At 37.4% G+C, this 23,634-nt stretch overlaps 2 protein-coding genes and 1 long non-coding RNA gene across 4 annotated transcripts; 2 read left to right on the top strand and 1 right to left on the bottom strand.

Moving 5' to 3' along the window:
* Positions 721 to 2,944, top strand: LOC104736745 (WAS/WASL-interacting protein family member 1-like). Its single transcript, XM_019234499.1, has 3 exons — positions 721 to 897; positions 995 to 1,070; positions 1,727 to 2,944. Exons 1-3 carry the CDS (start codon positions 802 to 804, stop codon positions 2,587 to 2,589), a joined length of 1,035 nt encoding a protein of 344 aa, XP_019090044.1. The 5' UTR covers positions 721 to 801; the 3' UTR covers positions 2,590 to 2,944.
* Positions 8,508 to 9,840, bottom strand: LOC104736744 (40S ribosomal protein S21-2-like). The gene is made up of 4 exons (XM_010456793.2): positions 9,773 to 9,840; positions 9,287 to 9,379; positions 9,036 to 9,168; positions 8,508 to 8,754 (listed from the first exon to the last, which is right to left on the bottom strand). Exons 2-4 carry the CDS (start codon positions 9,334 to 9,336, stop codon positions 8,689 to 8,691), a joined length of 249 nt encoding a protein of 82 aa, XP_010455095.1. The 5' UTR covers positions 9,337 to 9,379; positions 9,773 to 9,840; the 3' UTR covers positions 8,508 to 8,688.
* LOC104736743 lies at positions 11,125 to 12,927 on the top strand. 2 transcript variants are annotated; one of them, XR_759626.1, is made up of 4 exons: positions 11,125 to 11,237; positions 11,355 to 11,571; positions 11,908 to 12,026; positions 12,646 to 12,927. It is a non-coding gene; the product is annotated as an uncharacterized LOC104736743 (long non-coding RNA). The 2 variants fall into 2 exon arrangements; XR_759625.1 differs by having other exon boundaries at positions 11,908 to 12,927.

The following is a 23,634-nucleotide window of genomic DNA, read 5'->3' as shown; positions in this document are numbered from 1 at the left end:
TAATATCTGAACCCCACTTGAAAATATAAAAAACCCGAACGGGTTCTATATGTTTAAATCCGAACCCGATCGGGTTCGGGAACCCTAATGCCTAGGGCTAAATGGCAATCGACAATTATAATGTAAGCAACAAACAAAAAACATCTCAGTTCCATTGTTTTGACTTTTGAGGATTAGTTAGGCTGCATTTCTCCGAAACACATATGGGTAAATTCTAATCGATGGTGCGTGTATTTATATTTATTTACATTTCTCATTTGAAGAAAACATTTGACTGCCAAATGTCGTTATGAAGTTAGTGTCAAACGATGAAGACTTAGGTGGGATCCTAATCACACTTCTTTCATAATTATATTGAAGCTTGCTAGTAAAATAAATCAAACTGAAAAAAACTGTTGTGATGTTCCAAAGGAGATCAGGTACTCGTAAATCATTGTTGAAAATAAAACTAAAGGATTGTGGTAACGTGGTGGATGTGTGTGAATGTCACACCATGCTTGTGGTAAAATAATATATGAAAATATATTTTTACTTATTTTAATCGTAAATGAAGACTGGCCCAAAAAGAACAGACTTGATAATTTAACATGTTTTCTGAAAATATTTCTATAGAAGTATTTTAAATGAAAAAAAATAGAGCATTTTATAATCTTTTCAAAAAAGGTAAATATAAGAGAATATTATCAGCTAAAGGAGTCCCAATAGGATCGATGACTTCGTTACTAGTGCTATATTACACATGAAGTTGCATCGATTCCCTCTCCCTCTCTGCTTCGTCTTCCTCTTTCTTCTTTCTCTCCAATGGATTTAGGAACAGAGAATATCAAAACAGACACAAGACAAGAAGATCAGAGACATATTGTTTTTGAAGATTACCCTGAACCTCTTAGATACACCGTAAGCTCGATCATTTTTCTTACATAATAATCAATTTTGTTTCTTCTTATTCTTCAAGATTTATTAATTTATTCTTCTTGTTTTTTCCTGGTTGTAGACATGGGTTTTGAGAGTTTCTATCCATTGCGAAGGATGCAAGAGAAAAATCAAGAAAAAATTAAGCAAAATCGATGGTAATTAATATTATATCTTCATATATATGTCTGTTACGTTAGTTTTTGTTTTTTTATCTCTTTATTAATAATCATGGTATGGCTAAAATGATTTATTAGGAGTATATACAACAAACATCGACGTGAAGCAACAAAAAGTAACGGTGATCGGAAACGTAGAGCCGGAGATTCTAATCAAGAAGATCATGAAAGCCGGTAGACACGCCGAGCTATGGCCTACGTCAATGGATAACAATATTAACAACGACTGTAATTATCAGAAGAAAGCAAAAGATGAAGAAACAAGTGGAGATGAGGACGACGAAAACAACAACAACAGCGGCGGAGACGGCGGAGGTGGTGGTGGTGGAGGAGGAGGAGGAGGAAACTGTGATCAGGTGAAACAAGTTGTGACGTTTGTAAACGGACAANTAATCAATTTTGTTTCTTCTTATTCTTCAAGATTTATTAATTTATTCTTCTTGTTTTTTCCTGGTTGTAGACATGGGTTTTGAGAGTTTCTATCCATTGCGAAGGATGCAAGAGAAAAATCAAGAAAAAATTAAGCAAAATCGATGGTAATTAATATTATATCTTCATATATATGTCTGTTACGTTAGTTTTTGTTTTTTTATCTCTTTATTAATAATCATGGTATGGCTAAAATGATTTATTAGGAGTATATACAACAAACATCGACGTGAAGCAACAAAAAGTAACGGTGATCGGAAACGTAGAGCCGGAGATTCTAATCAAGAAGATCATGAAAGCCGGTAGACACGCCGAGCTATGGCCTACGTCAATGGATAACAATATTAACAACGACTGTAATTATCAGAAGAAAGCAAAAGATGAAGAAACAAGTGGAGATGAGGACGACGAAAACAACAACAACAGCGGCGGAGACGGCGGAGGTGGTGGTGGTGGAGGAGGAGGAGGAGGAAACTGTGATCAGGTGAAACAAGTTGTGACGTTTGTAAACGGACAACCTCAACCTCAAGGAGATGGAGCTCCGAAGAAGAAGAAGAAAAAGAAAAAGAAGAAGAAAAGCTCAGGCAACACGACGGTGGTGATGGAAGGTGGCGGTGGCGTACCTGGTGGTGGTGGTCCTCCGCAAAACGATGGACCGCCAGAGACAGTGATATACTCTGCTCCACCAGATCATTACATAATTCACGGACCTCCTCAATATCATCAGCAGAATCCGTATCCGACGGTTCACAGTTCTCCACGTCACCTTCCACAACAAATGTACGGTCCAGGACCGCCGCCTCCTTCGTTTTATCACACGCAGCAGACTCAAACGGCGCCGTCTTATACGGTGAGCTACAACACGGCACACGGGCCGAGTAACGGTGGGAACGAGACGGCGTCGTATTACGCAGCTGCTCCTATTCATCCGACGTCGTATTATTCTTATGAGTACGTGGACACGGGATACGAATCTCCACCGCCCGAGTTTTATTCGTATAGATCTCAGCCGTCGGAGTCGTTTGAGGCACTCAGCGAAGGCAATCCAAACTCTTGTTGCGTTATGTGATTTGATTGGTTTAGGTTTTTAGAAGCTAATTGACGTAATTAGGCTTCAAGTGGTCATCTTGTAAAATGCCGAACGTTGTGTTATTAGAGGAGCATTTACGAAAACAACAACAGTAGTTAAAATTAAATTAAATATTTACTTTGAATAAAGATATTCGGCAGAATGAAATTTTACATATTAAAAACACATATATATTTCCTGTTAGGAATAATATATTCATTCCATATATAGATTATCTTGTCAATATTCGATTGTATATAATCTCGTTAATTTAGGAAACTTCTCTAATGTGTGGAACCTTCATTGCTATATGTATCGATGTAATTCATTCTGAATAATCAAAGAATCATAAACACTTTCATGGTATCAGAGCTTAGCATATGATCCGACCTCTTTCAAACTTCTTTTCTTCTCTGTCTCTCTTCTCCCTCTCTTTTTCTTCTTCCCATGGCTGTTGCCAACCCTCTCAACGAATGATGCTTTGGTGTTACCAACATCAAACATCACATTCCTCTTATCCTAGATCTAGAAGATCACAACTATGATGCCTGGAGAAAGTTGTTTCAAACTCATTGTATGACGTTCGACGTCTCTGGCCATATTGATGGCACTCTTCTTCCCACTGGTGCTAATGACGCGGCATAGCACAAACTTGATAGTCTCGTCAAACTATGGATTTACGGCACTCTTGCTCCGCCTCTGTTCCGTTTGTCATACAAGACCGGTGGCTCTGCTCGCGACATCTGGCTCCGCGTCGAGAACCAATTCCGTAATAACAAGGAAGCTCGTGTCATCCAACTTGACAATGAGCTCAGAACCATGGAGATTGGTGACCTGACAATTCGCGACTATTGTTAGAAGCTCAAATCTGTTGTTGATCTACTTGCTAATGTTGATGCCACTGTCAATGAACGCACACTGGTAATGTATCTCCTCAATGGCCTCAATGCAAAATTCGATAACATCATCAATGTTATCAAACACAAAGAACCGTTCCCTTCTTTCGATGTCGCTAAGTCAATGCTTGAACTTGAGGAGAACCGCCTCCAGAAGGTGTCTCGCTCCTCTGCTGCTCACAATGACCATGCCTCCTCCACCACGGCACTCACCGTTGCTGCTTCACCACACCACCAGTCCGTGTCGACTCGCTCTCGCAACAACAATAACTACAACAACAACAACAACAGGGGAAAGCGGTTCAACAACCGCGGCAGAGGAGGTCGTGGTAACCACACCACTCGCCCTTCGTGGGGATCTCTATGGGGGTCTCCACTGTACTGGTCGTCTCCTCCACCGTACTGGCCTCAATATCCTCCATGGACTCAGCCACATCCAGGTCGTTTCCAACTGTCGGCTCCTCCCCACCCCCAAGCTAATTATGTCGAGTTTCCACAATCCATTCAATCCTATGTGACGGAGGCGCTCAACGATCCTTCCGCCTCTGATTGGTTCATGGACACTGGTGCCACAGCGCATCTCACACCACATGCAGGTATCCTCAATTCTACTCTTAATCATAACACCAATAGTTCTGTTATTGTTTGTAATGGTTCATCAATCCTATCACTTCCTCGGGTAACACAACCATTCTTTCCAAACCAAAACCTTTCTTACTACAAAATGTCCTTGTTGCACCCCAAATTGTCAAAAACCTTATATTTGTTCGCCAATTTACTAAAGACAATTGGTGTTCTGTCGATTTTGATCCTTTTGGTTTTACTGCAAAGGATCTTCCAAGTCGGAAAGTTCTTCTCCGATTTGAGAGCTCTGGTTATCTCTATTCCTTACCTGCATCTTTTAATAAGACACCGACCTCCTCTCCCATCGCTCTACTGGCTTCAACACCTGAGCTTTGGCATAAGAGACTCGGCCATGTTCACAATTCTTCTCTTCAAACTGTTTTCTCTTCAAATCCTTCTCTTTGTACTAAAGGACTAGTTCCTGTTTCATGTGAACCTTGCATTTTGGGTAAACCAATAAAACAACCATTTTTTGCTTCTTATACCACTGTTCACAAATCCTTTGAACTAGTTCACTCTGACTTGTGGACATCACCACTACCAAGCATAAGTGGGATCCGTTACTATGTGTTGTTTCTTGATCATTTCTCTCACTTCCTTTGGGTTTATCCACTTTGACGAAAAAGTGACACCTTTTCCAAATACCTTCACTTCTCTGCCTACATCACCACTCAGTTCAAAGCCAAAATACAAAATTTTCAATGTGATAACAGGGGGAGTACAACAACACAGAGTTTCACAACCATTTTGCCACCCATGGCATCAATGTTCGTTTTTCTTGTCCCCATACCTTTCAACAAAACGGGAAATCCGAAAGAATGATACGAACTATTAACAATGCCATTCGTACTCTCTTATTTCAAGCTCGTTTACCACCGTCCTATTGGGTAGAAGCCTTACATACTGCTGTCCACATCCTAAACATCACTCCGTCGAAAGCTGTCTAAAATCAAATTCCCTTTCAACTACTATTTCAAAAACAACCAAAATATGATCACTTAAGGGTTTTCGGGTGTTTGTGTTTTCCTAATATCAATCACTCTCATCTCACCAAACTTTCGGCTCGGTCAACACCATGTCTCTTTCTTGGGTACCCCTCTCAACACCGCGGGTATAGGTGTATGGACCTCAAAACGAGAAAGATCATAATCTCTAGTCATGTCACCTTGATGAAACCAAGTTTCCCGCCGCGGAACCTCTCATCCCATCCGTCCCATACACTTTTCTTGACACCAGTGATGATACTTCTCCTCATTTTCAGCCCATTCTACAAGCTCCCTTCCCCACACCACCTCCAACACACACCCCGGCCCTTCCCCCTGTAGCTCCTCCACCTCCCATTGTCGCTGCTCCATCGCACACTATAACCACTAGGTCTAAGGCCGGTATCTCTAAACCAAAACAGGTTCTTTCACTCATTACCAAAACCAAATTCCCTCTTCCTAAAAGTCACTTGCAAGCTCTCTCTGATCCGAACTGGAACCCGGCAATGACGGATGAACATGGTGCTATGATTAAGACTAAGACTTGGGATCTTGTACCGAGACCACCTAATGTTAACATTGTGTGTTCTATGTGGCTCTTTAAGCATAAATATAATGCAGATGGCGTTCTTAATAGGCACAAGGCACGGCTCGTGGCAAACGGCAAATCACAAAATGAGGGCATCGACTATAATGAAACGTTTAGTCCCGTCTTCAATCCAACAACAATTCGAACCATTCTCAATGTCGGAGTTGCTCTTGAATGGCCCATTCATCAACTTGATGTCCAAAACGCCTTCCTGCAAGGCAACCTTGAAGAAACGGTTTACATGCACCAACCTCCAGGTTTTGTGGACAAAAGCAAGCCCACGCATGTATGCAAGCTAAACAAAGCCATTTACGGCTTAAAACAGGCGCCTCGGGCTTGGAATTCTCGGTTCACGGCTCTTCTCAAGCTGATGGGTTTTGTGCAGAGCAAGGCGGATACTTCTCTCTTCATCTTCAAACGTGGTCGTGAGTGTGCTTACTTACTTCTTTATGTTGACGATATCCTCTTGACAGCTTCTTTCTCTTTGTTACTTTCCAAGATAATTGCCAAGTTGAAAACAGAGTTCCCGATGACCAACATGGGCAAACTCCATCACTTCCTTGGCAGGAAAGCAGATTTTAATGCCATCGGCCTATTTCTAAGTCAATCTATCTATGCGAAACACATCATCCATCGTGCTGGTATGATCGATTGCAAACCCATGGCCACACCGGTAGACCTACAATCCAAGCTCTCGATCGATGATGGCGAACTCATTGACAATCCAATGTACTATCGCAGTCTTGCAGGTGCTCTACAATATTTAACATTAACGCGTCCAGATATCTCATACGCTGTTCATCAAGTATGCCTCTATATGCACCGCCCTCGACTACCTCATCTTCATGCTCTCAAACGCATTATCCGATACTTGCAAGGCACCATCGACTACGGCATTCAAATGACCAGAGGGCAGATTGACACTCTCACAGCCTACTCCGATGCCGACTGGGCCGGTTGTCCTGATACTCGAAGGTCCACCTCGGGTTATTGTGTTTATCTTGGTCCCAACCTCATCTCCTGGTCCGCAAAACATCAACCGACACCGTCGCGATCCAGCACAAAGGCTGAATACAAAGGTGTTGCTAACACCATCGCTGAGCTCACATGGATACGAAATTTTTTGCTTGAGATACATCGCCCCATCAAATCTGCGTCCATCGTTTATTGTGACAATGTCAGCTCCGTCTATCTCTCCACAAATCCAGTTCAACATCAAAGAACTAAACACATAGAGCTGGACATTCATTTCGTACGAGATAAAGTGGCCATTGGCGAGGTCCATGTTCTACATGTACCAACATCACTTCAGTATGCTGATATCTTCACAAAGGGACTCCCCACTTCTATTCATCAAGAGTTTCGATCCAGTCTCACCGTTCGCAAATCCGACGATGTGACTGCGGGGGGCTGTTAGGAATGATATATTTACTTCTATATGTAGATTATCTTGTCAATATTCGATTGTATATAATCTCGTTAATTTAGGAGACTTCCCTAATGTGTGGAACCTCCATTGTTATATGTATCGATGTAATTCATTCTGAATAATCAAGGAATCATAAACACTTTCATTTCGTATATTCGGTAGAATGAAATTTTACATATTAAAAACACATATATATTTCGTATTTAACTAAATATATTCTTGTAAAATAAATAAGAAAATGTACATTAATGGAAAATAAAACTTTTCATGGACATAAAATCTGGATGATTTAATATTCCAGAACCAAAGTCATCACTAATGCAAAAAAAAAAAAAAATCAATTATTAAAAATGACATATTTTGTAAGAAAATTAATGTATAGAGACGTCTAGTAACAGTAAATTAAGATTCTACAAAACTTGTAGTCTTTTTTTTTTTTTTGGGAAAGACAAATTTGTAGAAAACATACGGTATTTTTCTGTATAAATTTTTGTCACATGGTGAAGTGAGGTACTAGTTTGGAATATCATATTTTGGGTGCAAAATTTAGAATAAAATTGAGGAGAATAATTGGACTTGGGAGAGGAATAAATCTTTAAATGAAAAAGAGAGATTTTTAAGCTGAAAAGGAATAAGAATAAACGATAAAGCAAGACAAAAATTTGTGGGTTATGAGATGCTTTCAAGCAGAATTCAGAAAGCATATTTGATGACAAAGAATATGTAAATATAGTGTCCCTTAGGAGTCGAATTGTTATATTGGTCTTACATGTTTTAGTTTAACACACAACTGTTGTACGTGCTTTTGTCCTAATAATAAACAATTAAACAACTGACATTTGAAATTAAAATCGTTACTTATATATAACACAGACGTAATTAAAACATTTTCAGTGATTCCTTAGTTCTTTAATAATGATTCTAGAACCGACCGAAGAGAATCTGATTCTAGTTATTAAAACCAAATTCACGATAAGTCGATAACGCATTTAGAAGAGCAGAAAAAGCTATGACAATAAGTCATCTCTTATTTTGTTTTATGCCCAAGACTGCATATAAGGATGGAAACAAATGGTGACTACGAGCGACGGCATAAATACAAACTAGATTTAACTAAGAGAGCAATCCTTAGTGTGTGTATAATAATAGAAATGGTAAAGATGAAAAGGAAGTCGGATATATTTTTAAAATGAGACAGAAGCCTTCTACGAAGAGTATAAGAGCAGATCAATGGCTACTTGTGAATTTCGAATTTGGGTCCAATCAAATCTAATCCAAGTACCAAATTAATTAATTCTATGACAAGGATCTAATGATATGGCCTACGACGTTTATAGTGTATTCAATCTATTTACTGTTCGAATGATAAGGAGGCCACGAAATCCAAAGCTTTGGAATGATCTTAAGGGTCGAGAAACAGGAGATGCTCTATCGTACGTACTGGAGGAAAAATAGAAGAACACAATGGTGCACAAAAAGCAATAAGTTCCAAGACTCAAGTCAAAACCATTACTTCAGTATGAGAGATAATCTTTCAGAAAACAAAAATGACAAGAAAGAAAAGACAGCTTAAAGCTCTTAGTTTTGTTTGGCTTCGACCTTCTTCTTCTGCCACAGCCTGTCAACACCACTGTCTGCATCTCCCTGCAATCAAAATACACCGTTAATTAAATTAACAGTCTCGAGAGAAAGAAAGATTAGCTATAATTACAGTGTTTGTTTAGGAGGAGGGGTATGTTCTATCTCAATCTCCTAAAGGTAATCCTAAAGCTAGCAAACCGAAAAGATACAATTTAACAAGGGTTGTTCAAATCTTCTAATGTATAAACAAAGTATTCATGAACAGGAAGCAGGAGGCCAAGCATTGACGAATTAAGAACACAAGAATACATAGTCTATATAGGTAAAAGTGTGTTGTCACAAACCTGGGCACGGACGAAACCGCAGAGAGCAAAGGTGGTGAATTGTCCAGTGTACACGCCATCAGCATCTAAATGACCAATGTTGAGCTGCACAGAGGCATGATCCTTGGATGTGATCAACCGGTTAGTAGCAGAGCTGTATAAGTCAATCAAACACACAGAAACCAAACGTTCTTAGTTTTTTGAGCTCGATGAGAGAGTCTACGAATCAACCAATAACATAGACGAAAACAGAAGAAGAAATGCTCAATTACCATTTCCTAGGAACGTAAAGCTCTGTGGCTTGACCCTCTTCGTTTTGCATCTTGAAGATTAGCTTGAAGATTAGACGAATCTAAATCCAAAGACTACAAAACACAACATCTTATGTTAGGCTACTAGTCTATCTAAGGGATTCAAAACCACAACGATCCATCATTTCAAAGAAGTTACACTTAGAGATACAGAATAAGAGCAACCAAACCCAAAAACAATGAACATATTTATAGCACTCTAGATCTCTAGGGTTTACCAAAACCACAGATTCACTATCATGACCCTTCATGGTTCTACCCCTAATCATCAGCGAAACTATACATCGGCTAAATACATGTAAAATGTATAAATATTGGGTACGAAAACTAGGAATCGAACAGTTTTCACAACGATGGTTTCTTTACACATAATCAGATGGTAAAAACGATAATACAATGGCAAAGACACAGTGGAAGGAGATGATGGAGCGAGAGAGAGTAGTTTACCTCAGAGGAGGAGAAGCGAAAAGCAAGTGCGGCAACGGGAGAGAAACGATGGAGGAGACATAGCGTTTATACTTAGGGTTAAAAAAAAAACACCCTAAGTTTTTCTTATGGGCTTAAGAGGCCCATCTTGCTAGCTTCCTTACAATGGCCCATTATGATTTAATTAGCTTCTTCTAGTTTTGTTTCGACTTCCGAGGTTGTGTACATGTAATTTGTAGCTTTTCTAAGTATCTTCTTCTAATTATTGTCAAAAAAAAATAAAAATAAAATTAGCTTCTTAGTTTTCCATTTCATCTCCGCATTTGTATCGTCAAATAACAATTCACTAGGATCGGACCCGCGCTACAGCGCGAAGGAATATTCACGGATACATGTAATCCATACATCCATAACAGGTTAGAATATGTTAAATTCTCATTTCAATATAGTGGAGTACGGTGAATTATAGATTTTAAGTTTTTTTTACAATGCATTTGCATAGAACGATAGAAGGAACAAAGTAAATGGTAATAGAATGAGTTTTAATATAATAAAATAAAATAAAAAATACAGGAAAAGTTTATTAGAAAGTATGATATTGTTGAGCTAAATTTTCTACATGCTCTGACCGGTTGGAAAATTGCATGCATATTCTGACATGTTGCAAAATTATTTATTTTAAAACAATTACCCTTTCCACAATATTTACAATAAGAGGTTGGGTAAAAGTTTTAGACGGGATATATGTATTGCTTGTTTGAATATTTAATTTTTATAAAAATATAGGAAATAATCCGCATGAAAAAATCTCTAAATTATGGTTAGATTTTTAATTAAAAATTGGAAATATTTTATAATAATTTATGTTACTGGTCCAACTAAATCAAATATACTCAAAATTTGTAAGAGTAATTTCACATTTTTTTGTATGATTCCAAAACACCTATTTAAATAGCATTCCATGTAATATTTCCCAATTAATATTATAAGGTTTCCTTTGAATGGAATTTTTTTTTTTTTTTTTTTTTTTTTCTCTGAAATCTGAATATCATTTGATTATACTAAATCAAATGAAGTAAAAAGGAATGGTGGCTCAAAAGTATATACTAAATCCAATCAAAAGTATATTTATTGGCATTACAATTATATAAATATATATACAATCAAACAAATTAAAGAGGAATGTGTTATGAAAATAAATGATGGTCGTGGGTTCAATAATCAAACACGAATGAGAGAACCCAATAATTATGAATAAAAACTCTCGCAATTTTACAGGTCCACAAAGCCCAAAAATATTTTTATTTCAATTTCTCCAATAAAATAAAATAGAAAGGGAAAGTGACCGACAATAAGCAACCAATTTAAAAAATAATAATTTTACCCTTCTTGATGTGCAAATTTCTCAATCATCAGAGAGATCATGAAATCAAAGCGAACCCAATACAACAAAAATTCGTTGATTGAACTGTTTTTCTTTACAAAGGTAAGCTATTCCTATTCATTATCTTTTTCTACACAAGTTTCCAAAATCAACAAAATCTGAGAAAATTTACATTCGAAAAATCTCTCACTCTTCAATGGATCAATGACTTCTCTTTAGGTTAGTTTCGAGCTGCTCCAGATTTCGTTTAGGAGCCACCATTTCCATCAGATCCAGATTCCGTTTATGAAAAACAGCTGAGGAGAATATGGATTCAGCGCTCGTCGGTTCACATCCATATTTACTTATCATTGTCGGTTGAGAAGAATATTAGATCATTCTACAAGTGAATCAATACTTTTGGAAATCTCGAGTTATCCACTGATGAGAAAGAAAGGTAATGCATGTCCAAATATTAAAAGTAAAAAGGTGTATGAGACAAAATAAAACAATTTGAATAGGTCATATACTGATTGAAATTTTGTAAATTCATGATTAGAACATATGGATTAGTTTACATGTCCTGAAAAACAAATGTTAATAACATCATATTTGATAGAAAAAATTATTGTAAACAAATATCGTGTCTATTAATTTTCTATTCATAACAAAATAAGAACCGAACATCATTTTCTATTTGTACCTTGTCATGTGAAGCGTATCAGTGGATTTGCATAATTGTTTTACACTATTGGTTCTTTTTTGTTAAAAAAGAAACAAAGTTTTGTCGCAGGTCAGTGGATTTTTACATGGTACAATTGAGGAAATGTTGAGCAAAGACATACAATAAGCGTGCATTGTAACCGTGAGTTTTCCCATTGCCTTTGTCAATGCAAAATTCTCAACGACCAGGTACGTTCATTCTCTATAACTTAGGTAGTTGTTATTTCTTAACTGTCACATGAATAAGAGTTCCCTAAACACATATTGATAATCAGTTTTAAACTTCATTGTAATATATAAACTGAAATCCTATAAAATGAATATTTCAATGATCTCACCAGAGTAATTGGTGTACTGTTTCCAAGAATGAACGATTTTGACTTGAAGGAAACAATGAACGATTTTGACTTGAATCATCAAGATCGATGCTAAGTCTGTGATTGGAAAAATGGCCGCCATTTGTAAAGAATAATGAGAAAAATGAAGCAAATAAATTGTAGAAGTTATGATGAATTCAGCCTAGATGACTGACATATTTATTGGTAGACGTAGATTTGTCACTCGATTAGGTTAGTTTTAGGGTATATTCTCTTTTAATTATGAAATATATGGGATTTGTTAGTTTTGGATAGTATAATTAATGAGTATTTTGATTTGGAAATCAATTATGTGACTCAAATTACGTTGCTTAAATTTAGGATCATTTTGGTAATCAACATATTTGTTAGCGATTGATATCTTTGTGATTGTTCGATTTTCCTAAATATTTTAATTGATTCACGGAGAAGTTTGGTTTGATATGATAAAGGGAATATTTGTGATCGAGAATCACGATGAAGTCGAGATTGGAAATAACGTGGAAGGATGTTTTATTTTTGGGGGAAGTTATAGACCTTTACATTTATTTACATTTATTTATGGAGTTATTTCTTTTTTTGTTTTGGGTTTAATACTCGATGACCCATTTACTTTACTTCGGGTTATTCTCACCCATATCCGATTGTTTTAATTTCGGGTAATTTTTTTAAATGACCCAACCCAAAAATAATTTTGTACTTCTTTTTTACTAATATAGAGATTTTTCTTTGTATACAGAAAAAGTAAAATTAACATGTCTAAGACTATCTATAATGGTTACCCATTTATAACATCCACTTATTTCCTTTCAACATTCCACATGATAATTTATCTTTTCCACATCATTGTTCAATATTTATATAATTTTTACCATCGACAATAGTTTTATTTAATAAAATTACAATACCTTATCTCATCATTTTTTCTATATCCAAATCAAATGAAAGTAGTATTTATTTATAAAAAATGAAAAACTATAAATTTTGATATATTTATTTGTAAATAATATAAAATAATTGAAGTATATCATTGAGATTAAAAAAAATATAGAAATCAAAGTCACCAATCAAAATACAACATTTGTCACATTTATTTTCTCCTTTCTACTTTCACCGAAGTTGATATTTATCAACACAAAATTTGCCACCTAATTTACTTTTCGATTACAAGAAACCATTGTAGTGTAAATATTTTTTTCAACAGTTGTAAAATAGTTTACAACAAACAAATTGTTGTAACTAGTCTAAGTAAATATAATTCAACTTTTACATTCTAGAAATCTATCTTCCACATTGAACAAAATAAAAAATTGCTGAAACTGGATATATAGATGCTTATTAACCTCAAAGCCCGTACGTGCAGTTGGGTTTCGACGTTCCAAATTGTTTGAGGAGACAGACAAAGTCAAAGTTCTGGCTAGAGGACCATATTGTTCTTCTAGTTACAGTAAATTGAAATTGAGATGTTCTTTTGACAAAGCTGATACAGTTTAATGCTTTATGCCACTGTCTTAAAAGGTGGAAAAATACAATTCTCCATATCTTTGGTAATCTTATTTGTTTTGCCTTAGTCAAAATTTGTGTCGGTAAAAGTTTGTATCTATGGCAGTTTTAACAAGACCAATAAAAGAAAAAGATATTTGCATTTTCTGGTTAAATTTTTTGAACTATCATTTATATATTACACTCATTTAATATTTATGATGTACACCAAATCAAATGCATAGAAACCACCAACCTATGACCTTAATTATATTAGAAAGTATATATGGTACATTTTAATTAAAATTGTTTATAACGGTTTAATTGCAATGAATGGAACTTGAACTGATCAGAAAACTAGTAACTATAATTGTTGTTCTTACGTAATTGCTGAATGTGAATAACTATCAAAATCGTGGTTAAACTCTTTTTAATTTCCAATTATAAACTAATTTCTCCTATTTATATTTTGTTTCTTCTCAACATATCATAACGTCACATTTCAATCATTTCTCAATAATCATATACAATATTTTTCATTATAAGTTCGTTAACATTCTATACATTGATATTAATAGATTGCATTAGGAAAGTTTTTTATGAAGAGCACTAGAATACGTAATCAAAGACAAAAAATAGTACTATAATATTAGTAAAGTAGACAGTTGGCATTTGGGCAAATGGCTAACGCGCAAACATCGTCCTAAGTCTTGACAGTGATCTGTGTGAACGTGATTGGTTCCAATTTGTTTGTAACGACGGTTGCATCACGTGTTATGCGCCACTTCTCTTCTGTAATGACGCCAATTATTAACGTTAATCTTTCCAATCTTAAAGATTAGAGTTATACGAAGATTATACAAAGAAAAAGACAAGCTATTCTCTACTCTCTGATTGATGTAGATTCCATTAAATAGAAAAGTTGATGTGTATGGATGGACTTTTCAACTAGAGTCAAAATCTCAACTTTGGCCGAGCACAAATACAACCAACACGCCCCAACCATCCGGTGGACTTTGATTAACAAATTATATATACACACACATAACATATATGATACAATAATGCATGTTTACACACATACATATAGACATTCCAATGGACAAGTATTTATAAATGTAGATATTTACATAGAATTCCGTTTACTTGGCCCTATTTTTTTAAAGTAAATGTCAAGACTAGTGAGTAGTGACGATCGTGAAGTTACGTAGGTGGTCTTCAACTTTGTTTTAAAAGAAATATGAGCGGAAGGCCGGCGACCAATAGTTCTAATTTAAACGTTGATTCATCAAATGTCGGTCGGTGTAGGGTGGATGCTGCCGTCTCCCTTTCTCACGCTTCATAGACCCTCTAGCTAGTTTATACAATTTCGTCATATGTCCGACCGATGGAGATATATAAAGGTTTTGTGCCTTTTGACTACTAACCAACCAGAACGATGTCCGTATAATAGTTCTGCCATTGTCTACATTGTCCGCTGTTTTACCAAAATTGAAACACTTTCCGTTTTTTGCATTTTAACACTAGTGATTACACGTTTTTGTAGCATTTTATAGGATACTTCTAATTTGATAAGAAATTATGAAACTGCTAATTATTATGTTTTGGAACATGTCTATATAGAGGTAACGAAAACTATATATATATGTATATCTCACCACTCGTCCATTAACTAGGGTAATTGTCAAGATTCTATGATGCTCAATAATTTACTTTGTATTCATCATAAAATTTAAACTAGTTTATTCAAAACCACTAATAGGAAATATATAAAAAATAAACCCCTTTGATCCATTACATTAAAAATATATATATTTACCTTTTAAATTAAAGTTTAACTTATGAAATATTACAGGTTTAACCTATGAAATATTACATATCGAATGCTACAATTCAACTTATGAATTGTTTAAATTAAAGTATAACTTAAATATCAAAGTCATACACGTATCAAAACCAAACGTGATGGTGTTTCCGTAAATCAAACCAAAATGAAGTTCATTCTAAATAATTTCTTGATTTATAATAAGAGCTTATTAAACACCACATCTAGATAGAGGCTTGTTGTCTTCAGCTCCAGTAAAACTCAAAGACGACAAAGAGTTTGACAACCTCTGATTCAGTCATGGTTTTGTAAGAAAAAATGGTGAACTCTAGTATAATCTACGTCGTCGTTGTAACATTCCGACCGCCCACCTTTTAGTGGGTTCTATGTCCACTCTCAGTTCATGAGCCTACTTTTTTTATGGGCCTTGAAACACATTATTTTGTGGTTGTGGTGAATGATGTATGGAATGATGACTTATGAATGAATGGATGTCAGGGTGTTTCAATTCCCCTTATGCAATTGTAGTATAAGAGGTGTCAATCCAATCTGAGTGTTTGTGATCAATCAAGATTTGCATATGAGTCTAAGTCAAGCCATATGTAAATGTTGTTTGTCACTAACAATCCTATGATGAAATGGAAAGTGCAGAAAGTAAAACTACAAGAACTAGGAGCTAAATGCAAATGGAACAGAGTGATTATGACAAACAGAAATAGAAACTATGGAAATGCAAGTATTGAACTAATGCAAGGTAAGTAATGAACAGGATACTAAATGAATGCAACAGAAATGCAACTAGGGTGAAACAGGACAAACACAAATCATAAACACAAGTTCTGGGTTGGAACTCGAGCAAGCACTCGATCGAGTGCTGATCGAGTGCAGGGTCGAGCTGGACAAATACGCAAAACAGAGCAACACAAGAAAAACAGAGCAATACCAAAACGAATCAAACAACGATCAAACAACAGGATTTAAGCTAAGAAATCAATAAACAAGGAAGGTCTTGAGGAGGGATTCATGGGTTGGACTATGATTGAGGTCATCTAACTTGGTCAACAAATCTCAAACAACTTGAGCTAATCTCTAGACATATATTTCTAAGACATGTTTAATCCACTCTCATGGCAAGAAACAATCAAACTCATGCATCTCTAGACTTGTTCTCACAAAGTAAAGAATCTACACAAGCAGGCATTAAGCAATATGTCAAAAATCAAACAAGACTTCTAATCTCTTAGCAAGCCTAATGATAGTCTCTAGATCTAGCCTTATCTATGCTCCTTAGACATTGGTGTGATGCTAAGAGGCTTGAAATCAGATCCTACCCTCTCAGATATAGGATCAGCATTAAGAACATCTAGCCTAGAAGAGATCTACAACAATCAAGCTTGACCAAATCAAACAAACCTCAAACACAACCCAGCCTAACCCATCCTCAAGATCCTAAGCAACTACTCACAAGCATACATGATGAACAATAAAGTCATAAACCCAGAAAATACTGAAACTTGCATCATTAGAAAGATAAATCAAAGATCTACAATATTGAAGAAAGAACCAAACTCAAATTCTCAATATTAAGAAAGTTATGAAACCAACAATATTGAAGAATTTAGTCTTTTTCTCCTTTTAAAAGAAGTACAAGATCTAAAAAAATAAAAGTGCAAAAGGAATAATTCTAAAAAAGGTAAAAACTAGGTTTTTGACTCTCTAAAAAGCTGGACTCTTTTGGTGGCTGCAGGTACAAGCCCTTATATAGAAAATGTAGTGGAAGCCCTAAAAACGCTAAAAGACAAAATAGCCAGGCGGCTCGACCAACTCGACCTGGTGCTCGGTCGAGTGACCGGTCGAGTTGGCTCCTCTTGTGCTCCTCCCACTCGGTCGAGTCCCTCTCAGCACACGGTCGAGTGTCTGGTCGAGTGGGCAGTCGAGTTGGACTCCGGACCTTGGTTCTTCAGCCTTAGCTCTCTTGCTTTCTCCTCATGATTGCTTCACTTCTCCTCAGCATTGCTTCCATGCTCCTTAAGCTCCAAAATCACCTGTTTATGCATGAAAAGATGCAAATGCAATGCAACTAAACTCTAATGCAAGAACAGTCCTAAAGCTATGCAATAATGGTCAAAATGGATAGCAAAAGATGCAAAAGATGTGAATATATTAAGGGAAAACAGGGTAAAATATATGAACATCAACACCCCCAAACTTAGTCTTTGTTTGCCCTCAAGCAAATGAACAAGACATAAGAAGGTATGTGAGGTTTGAAAGTGGGATCTCAGCTCCTAAAGCTTGCAAATAGATCATCTAGAATCAATGTCCAAGTTACTAGTACTATGATGCAAGTTGAATGAGCTGTACTTAAAGATTTTAGACAAGCATATCACAACCTTTACTGATTTGAGCCTTAGATGTCCACATGCATTCAAATCAACCATTTCCTTTAACATTCATTAATCAAGAACATGAATCAATTATATGCAATGCTTAAACTCATTTGGCTTGGTAGTAAAAGGTTTAGAGACAATGATGGTCTCTCTTTAGAGTGGGGCTTATCAATATCAAGGTTCTCTCATAAAAAATGGATTGAGCTTTAGAAGAATGCTAAAGGTAAGAACACTTAGACACATACAAGAACAAAACCTTGTCTACCCAAAGGCACCCAAAGTGTTTATCCTATCAATCTAAACCCAATTGATCCTAGTGCTACCCTTTAACTTCTTCTCTTCTCTTTCACCCTTTTCTCTTTTGATTTTAAAGTCTTAGGAGAGGTTTCTTATTTGATCTTTCTAGTGGAATGGGAGATTCTTATTTATTTGCTATGGTTCTCTTTTCTTCTTATTCTTAAGACATAAAAGCATTTTGCTATACTCTTCTTTTTCTTTCTTTCTTTTCTTTGACTGAAACCATCTTTAAACAATATCATACTTCCCATTCTTTCACTAGACTTTGATTTTACTTAAACACATTCCCCTCCTAAAGACTCTAACCTTTTCTTTCTCTTTTCCTCTTTTCTTTTCTTTCTTTTTCAAACAACCAAATCCCAAACCCAACAATGAAATCACCTAGTCCTATCTAGTTTGGAAAATGCAAACTAGAACTACACAAGGCATTATTCTTGTCAGTTCAAACCTAACACTTTCTACCAAGCTCAATCCCAAAAAGGCCTCACACACTCAAGAATAAACATGGCTTGAAAGAAGGGTTGGTTAAGGGTATTGGAAACTGATTTTAATGATTCAATCAGCTACTTGGATCAACAAGAGTGGTAAAAAGGAGAAAGATGATCCAAATATGTATATGGTATCCATGAGTTTAAAGCAATGCACACATTGATATTTAACAGTCAATATTAAGTTCTTATAAGTAGGAAATGGCATCAAATCACAACATGCTTCAATTTAGACCAAATGCAATGCAGGAATTCAAGGCTTGGTTCAATCTTATGCTTCTAACCACTCAACTAGCATCAAAGTACTATTAACTTGGGCATTGATCCTAGTCTAGTGAATTAAACAAGCTAACAAGGCAAAACTCATCATAGATCCCTAATGCAAATATTATACAATCCTACATGAAACATGCTAAACAAGATCCTATTATGCAATGCAAACTACATGAACACTCTTTTTTTATAAAGATTTTTGCAAAAATTTTCAAATTTTTAGGGTTTTTCTATGCCTTAGATGCTATGCAAATACTAACATGATGTTGCTAAAAATTTGAAATAAGAAAACAAAACACAACATCAAATGCTATCTCAAACCCTCCCCCAAACTTAAATCACACAGTCCTCTGTGTGAAAGAAATTTGTAAGAGGATTCAAGATCAAAAACAAAACACAACATCAAATGCAATGATATTTACAAGGGAATGTGATAGTGGTACCTCAAGGATTGGAGAAGAAACTGTCCACATCCTCTTGCATGCTGTCAAAAGTGTAGTTGGGGTCTTGTTGATGACTTGGAAGTGGAGATTGGGGGCAGCTCGACGATGGGAATCGACTGGGACTCGGTCGAGTACGTGCTCGAGTGGGGGGAGGGGTCGAGCTGGACCACGAATGTCAAAATTCTGACCTTGCGGCTGGTAGAACTGCTGGATCCATGAAGTACTGGGGTGGGATGGGAGGGTAACCTGGATATCCTGGATAAGCAGCTGGAGGTGGGAAGCCATAAGGTGATCTGGGCTGGAACTCGGCCGAGTGCATCTGGGGTGCTCGGTCGAGTGGGTGCTCGAGTGACCCGGTCGAGTGCCTCGAAAATTGTTGTTCTCGGCTACTTGAACTCCTCTTCCTCTGATTTGGCTCGTACATTGAAGCTCTAGCTGGTTCCACAGGGTTTGCAACTCTTGAGAGTGCTCTAGTTGAGCTACTCCTCCTCAAAGGGCTTGAATGGCTTGGAGATGAGTTTGCACTCTTCAGCTCAGCAATCTCCTTTTTTAGGCCCTTGATGGACTTAGCCATATTGGTCACCTTCTTCTTAAGCTTATCAAACCTCTTCCCATGCCACTTGCTCCACTTTTGTAGGAGAGTCAACCTCTTGCTAGTCTCTCTCACTCCTCTACTATCCCTTGGGTTGGGCTCATAATCTTCAAAGTAAAATTGCTCCTCCCCATCAGCCATTTGCACATCTCCAGCTTCATCAACTCTAGGTTGAACTATCCCATCAAACAAGAACTCATCAGCTGGCATAAAATCAATGTTTGCTCCTTCTTGAATGGTGGTGAGCTCTTGGTTAGGTAAGATCAACTGTTTTTTCCCAACTGTTGGAAGCTCAAAGTTGAAGATGTGATTTCTTTGATGCATTTCCTTGGCCATTATGAGAGTGGAGGTGAGGTAGCTTGAGTCAATCCATCTTGGCAAAAACTTCTCTCCTCTAAGTGGGACCTTGGCAGCTTGTAGTATTGGAGTGATGATGCCTCCAATGGCTAAGGCTCCTCTTGACCCTTTGTTTTGTATCTTGCCTATCCAACTTCTCAAATATATCATGTGGTCAATGAGCACCATTGCAAGGTCAGTCTCCACAGTGGTCCCAAGAATGATGGTTCCATTTCTTGCCTCAAGGATGATTCCATTGAGAGCCATGTCAATTACGTTGAGTTCACCCTCATTGAGATTTCCAGTCTCCTTCCTAGCAAAGAATGTATTTACTAAGACCTAGTGGAAGTACCTTAGGACTGGGCTTCTTATCTTTGAACTCTTGGTCTTGGAGGATGAATAGGTGATGTTGTCTCCAATGGTTTCCCAAATGGCATAGAGCTCCTCTCTTTGTATCCTCAAGCTCCTATTACTACCAACTTCAAAACCAAACACATTTGCTATCTTCTTCAAAGAAAGCTCATAGTTCTTCCCCTTGATTGTGAAAGCAATATGACCAGCTCCAAACTCATCATCCTTCCTTGCATATGTGTGCAGCTTGACTGTGGCTAGAAACTCACAACTTTCTTCTTTATACCCCTCCATGCAAAGCCCCATGAACTTGGTTAGGTTGCTCTTCTCAAAAAGGTACTCCACATCTTTATCAATGGCTAGCTTCTCCATGGTTTCCTTGTGTGGATACCTAGTTCCCAGGAACTCCATTCTCATGAAGGCTTCATAAAGTTGCCTCTTTGTCAATCCACAAGATTCTGCTTCTCCATCATCCTCTCCCTCTTCTTCTTCACCTTCTTCTTCACTCTCACTCTCAACCTCCTCTTGTTCAATCTCAACTGCTGGCCTCTTCCCTTTGGCATTTTTTCTCCTCATGAAATCACTAAGAGTTGGCTCCCTTTCTTCTTCACTTTCAGTTCTCTCAGAATCTTCCTCAACTGACTGATTTCTTGAACGCGGCATCTGACTCGATCGACCACTCGGACCACCACTCGATCGAGTGCATGCTCGAGTGGGGCGTCGAGTGGTTCTTCCAGCTTCTCCTCTTGATTGTAGGCGATCATCAAAACGTTCCATGGAGCTTGCAGCCGATTGTTGAGACTTCCTTGGAATCCTTGAAGACATTTTCGAATAGAACTGAAGGGAATAGACTCAAAGCTTAAGTTTAATAGGTTAGTGACCCAAAAACTTAAAAGAGCTAAGCTTGAGCAAAAGATGAACTTTGAGAGAGATTTTAAAACTTGATTTTAGTTGTTTTGAGCAAATGAGAGAGTGTGAGAGACATAGGATCGTGTAAGGCTTTATTTAAAGAAGCTAAGGGGGCAAGGAGACAAGGGTGGAGCGTCCATACCATTCAAATTTGAAATGAGAATCTTTGACCTGCTTTTTGCTGCCACTCGACCCCACACTCGACCAGCACGTGGTCGAGCTCCTTGACCAAAGTTTGAAATTTCAAAATTTTTCTTCTTGTTCTTCCCTCCACTCGATCATTCTAGAGAAATGAGAATCGAGTGGGCCTTAGTTCTTTGCCAACTCGGTCGAGTACCTCTCGTGGGCTGGTCGAGTGGGCTTGCGAATCTCCTTCCCCAAGTCCAAATCTCTCCATACCCATCTACACTTTCATTGAAAGGCCTGCCCAACACAAACATAAAACAAAACACATCAAAACTACTAAGAAAATAAAGCATATTTACAAAGGATACCTTAGGGACTTCCTCCCTAGTGAGCTTGTTTAGAGTCACTAAGCTTGACTTTGGCTGCCTTCTTAGGCTTTGTTTAGATACCAAGGAGGTGATGAAATCCTCCCTGGCACTTCTTGATCATTGTGAGTCTGATCCTTGATCACCTCACCCTTAACACACAAACCATATTTCTTCTTGATTTTGAGCCTTGGTCTTGCTTTCCTCAAAGACCTCTTGTTTAGCTTGACTTGGAGATCCTTAACCATACCAGTCAACTCTTGAACTGACCTCTTAAGCTTTTCCACAGAACCTCTTGAAGAGAGAGATTGTCCTTTGGAGTTGCCACTTCACTTAAACCTTCATGACCACCTTTGTCCTTGATAGTAAAAGGTTGATCATCAATGGTAGGAAGGTTGGTTGGGTTATAGATGTTAAACTTCATAGCTATACCCTCAGAAATGTTCAAGGTCACAAGACCTTCCTTAACATCAATAACAGCTCCAACTGTGGCTAAGAATGGCCTCCCAAGGATGATAGGATCTTCAGGTTCCTTGTCCATCTCCAATACCACAAAATCTGTATGAACCCTTGCTCTTCCTATCTTGACTGGAATATTCTCCAACTTGCCAACCACATCTCTGTTTGAACCATCAGCTAGGCATATATGAAGGTTGGTGGACTTGAAGTCAGTGTGCCCAAGCTTTTGTGCTATAGAATAGGGCATCACACTGATAGATGCTCCCAAGTCACATAAGCACTGGTTGTAGTGAAGATAGCTAAGTGTGCAAGGCAGATAGAATGGACCTGGATCCTTAAGCTTAATTGGGATGATTACTCCTCCAAGGTCTTCAAGATCCTTCTCATCTTGAGCTTGAGCCTTCTTCTTTGATAAATCAAGCAAAAAATCCTTATAGAGAGGATATGGATCATACTGTTCCAAAGCAGGTCCTCTCTCTTCTTCTTGGTAAGCAATGATGATCTCTTGTATGGCCATCACTTCTTCTTGTTTCTCAATCACAACCTCTTCCTTCAAAGCCTTCTCTTCCTTTTGTTGCAAAGCCAACATTTGTTTTTTCTCAATGATTTCCCTTTATTCCTTAAGCTTCTGTGCCTTGAAACGTCCTGGGAATGGTAGAGGCGGTTTGTAAGCAGGAGATATGTACTTAGCAGGCTTGACAGCTTCTGACTCTTCAGCTCGATCGGCCACACGAACACTCACTCGGTCGAGTGCTTGCTCGAGCACCTGGTCGAGTGCAATACCGAAGTCAGTCTGCTTTGCACAAAATTCACTCTCAGCTTCAAGAAATGACCAATCCTCCCCAACTTGAACTTCACTGTCCTCAGTGACTTCCTCTTCAAAGATATGAATGGCTTTGGCAGTAAACTCCCTTGGGTTTTGAACTGCTTTTCCAGGGAGTTGGGTGGGTTTTGGAGCTGAAGTAGATGCTATATTGCTCTCCATATACTTCACTCTTGAGTTAAGTCCTTCAAACTTCATATTGAGATCATTATATTGTGATGTTAACCTTTGATTCAGCTCAGCAAACTGTTTGGCTTCCTCAATTTTCCCATTGGTTTGCCCAAT

This window comes from Camelina sativa, chromosome 13 (genome assembly GCF_000633955.1).
Source record: "Camelina sativa cultivar DH55 chromosome 13, Cs, whole genome shotgun sequence".
Classification (NCBI taxonomy): Eukaryota; Viridiplantae; Streptophyta; class Magnoliopsida; order Brassicales; family Brassicaceae; genus Camelina; species Camelina sativa.
Note: the sequence above shows the minus strand (reverse complement) of the source record. Positions and strands in the feature narration are given on the sequence as shown.

What these genes read in the sequence shown, in the direction of transcription:
- LOC104736745 (XM_019234499.1), top strand. Translation starts at nt 802, where the DNA reads ATGGATTTAGGAACAGAGAATATCAAAACAGACACAAGACAAGAAGAT. An exon ending in CTGAACCTCTTAGATACACC is followed by an intron (nt 898 to 994) that starts GTAAGCTCGATC and finishes TCCTGGTTGTAG; the next exon opens with ACATGGGTTTTGAGAGTTTC. An exon ending in AAAATTAAGCAAAATCGATG is followed by an intron (nt 1,071 to 1,726) that starts GTAATTAATATT and finishes ATGATTTATTAG; the next exon opens with GAGTATATACAACAAACATC.
- LOC104736744 (XM_010456793.2), bottom strand. Translation starts at nt 9,336, where the DNA reads ATGCAAAACGAAGAGGGTCAAGCCACAGAGCTTTACGTTCCTAGGAAA. An exon ending in CTTTACGTTCCTAGGAAATG is followed by an intron (nt 9,169 to 9,286) that starts GTAATTGAGCAT and finishes TGACTTATACAG; the next exon opens with CTCTGCTACTAACCGGTTGA. An exon ending in GCGGTTTCGTCCGTGCCCAG is followed by an intron (nt 8,755 to 9,035) that starts GTTTGTGACAAC and finishes TTTTGATTGCAG; the next exon opens with GGAGATGCAGACAGTGGTGT.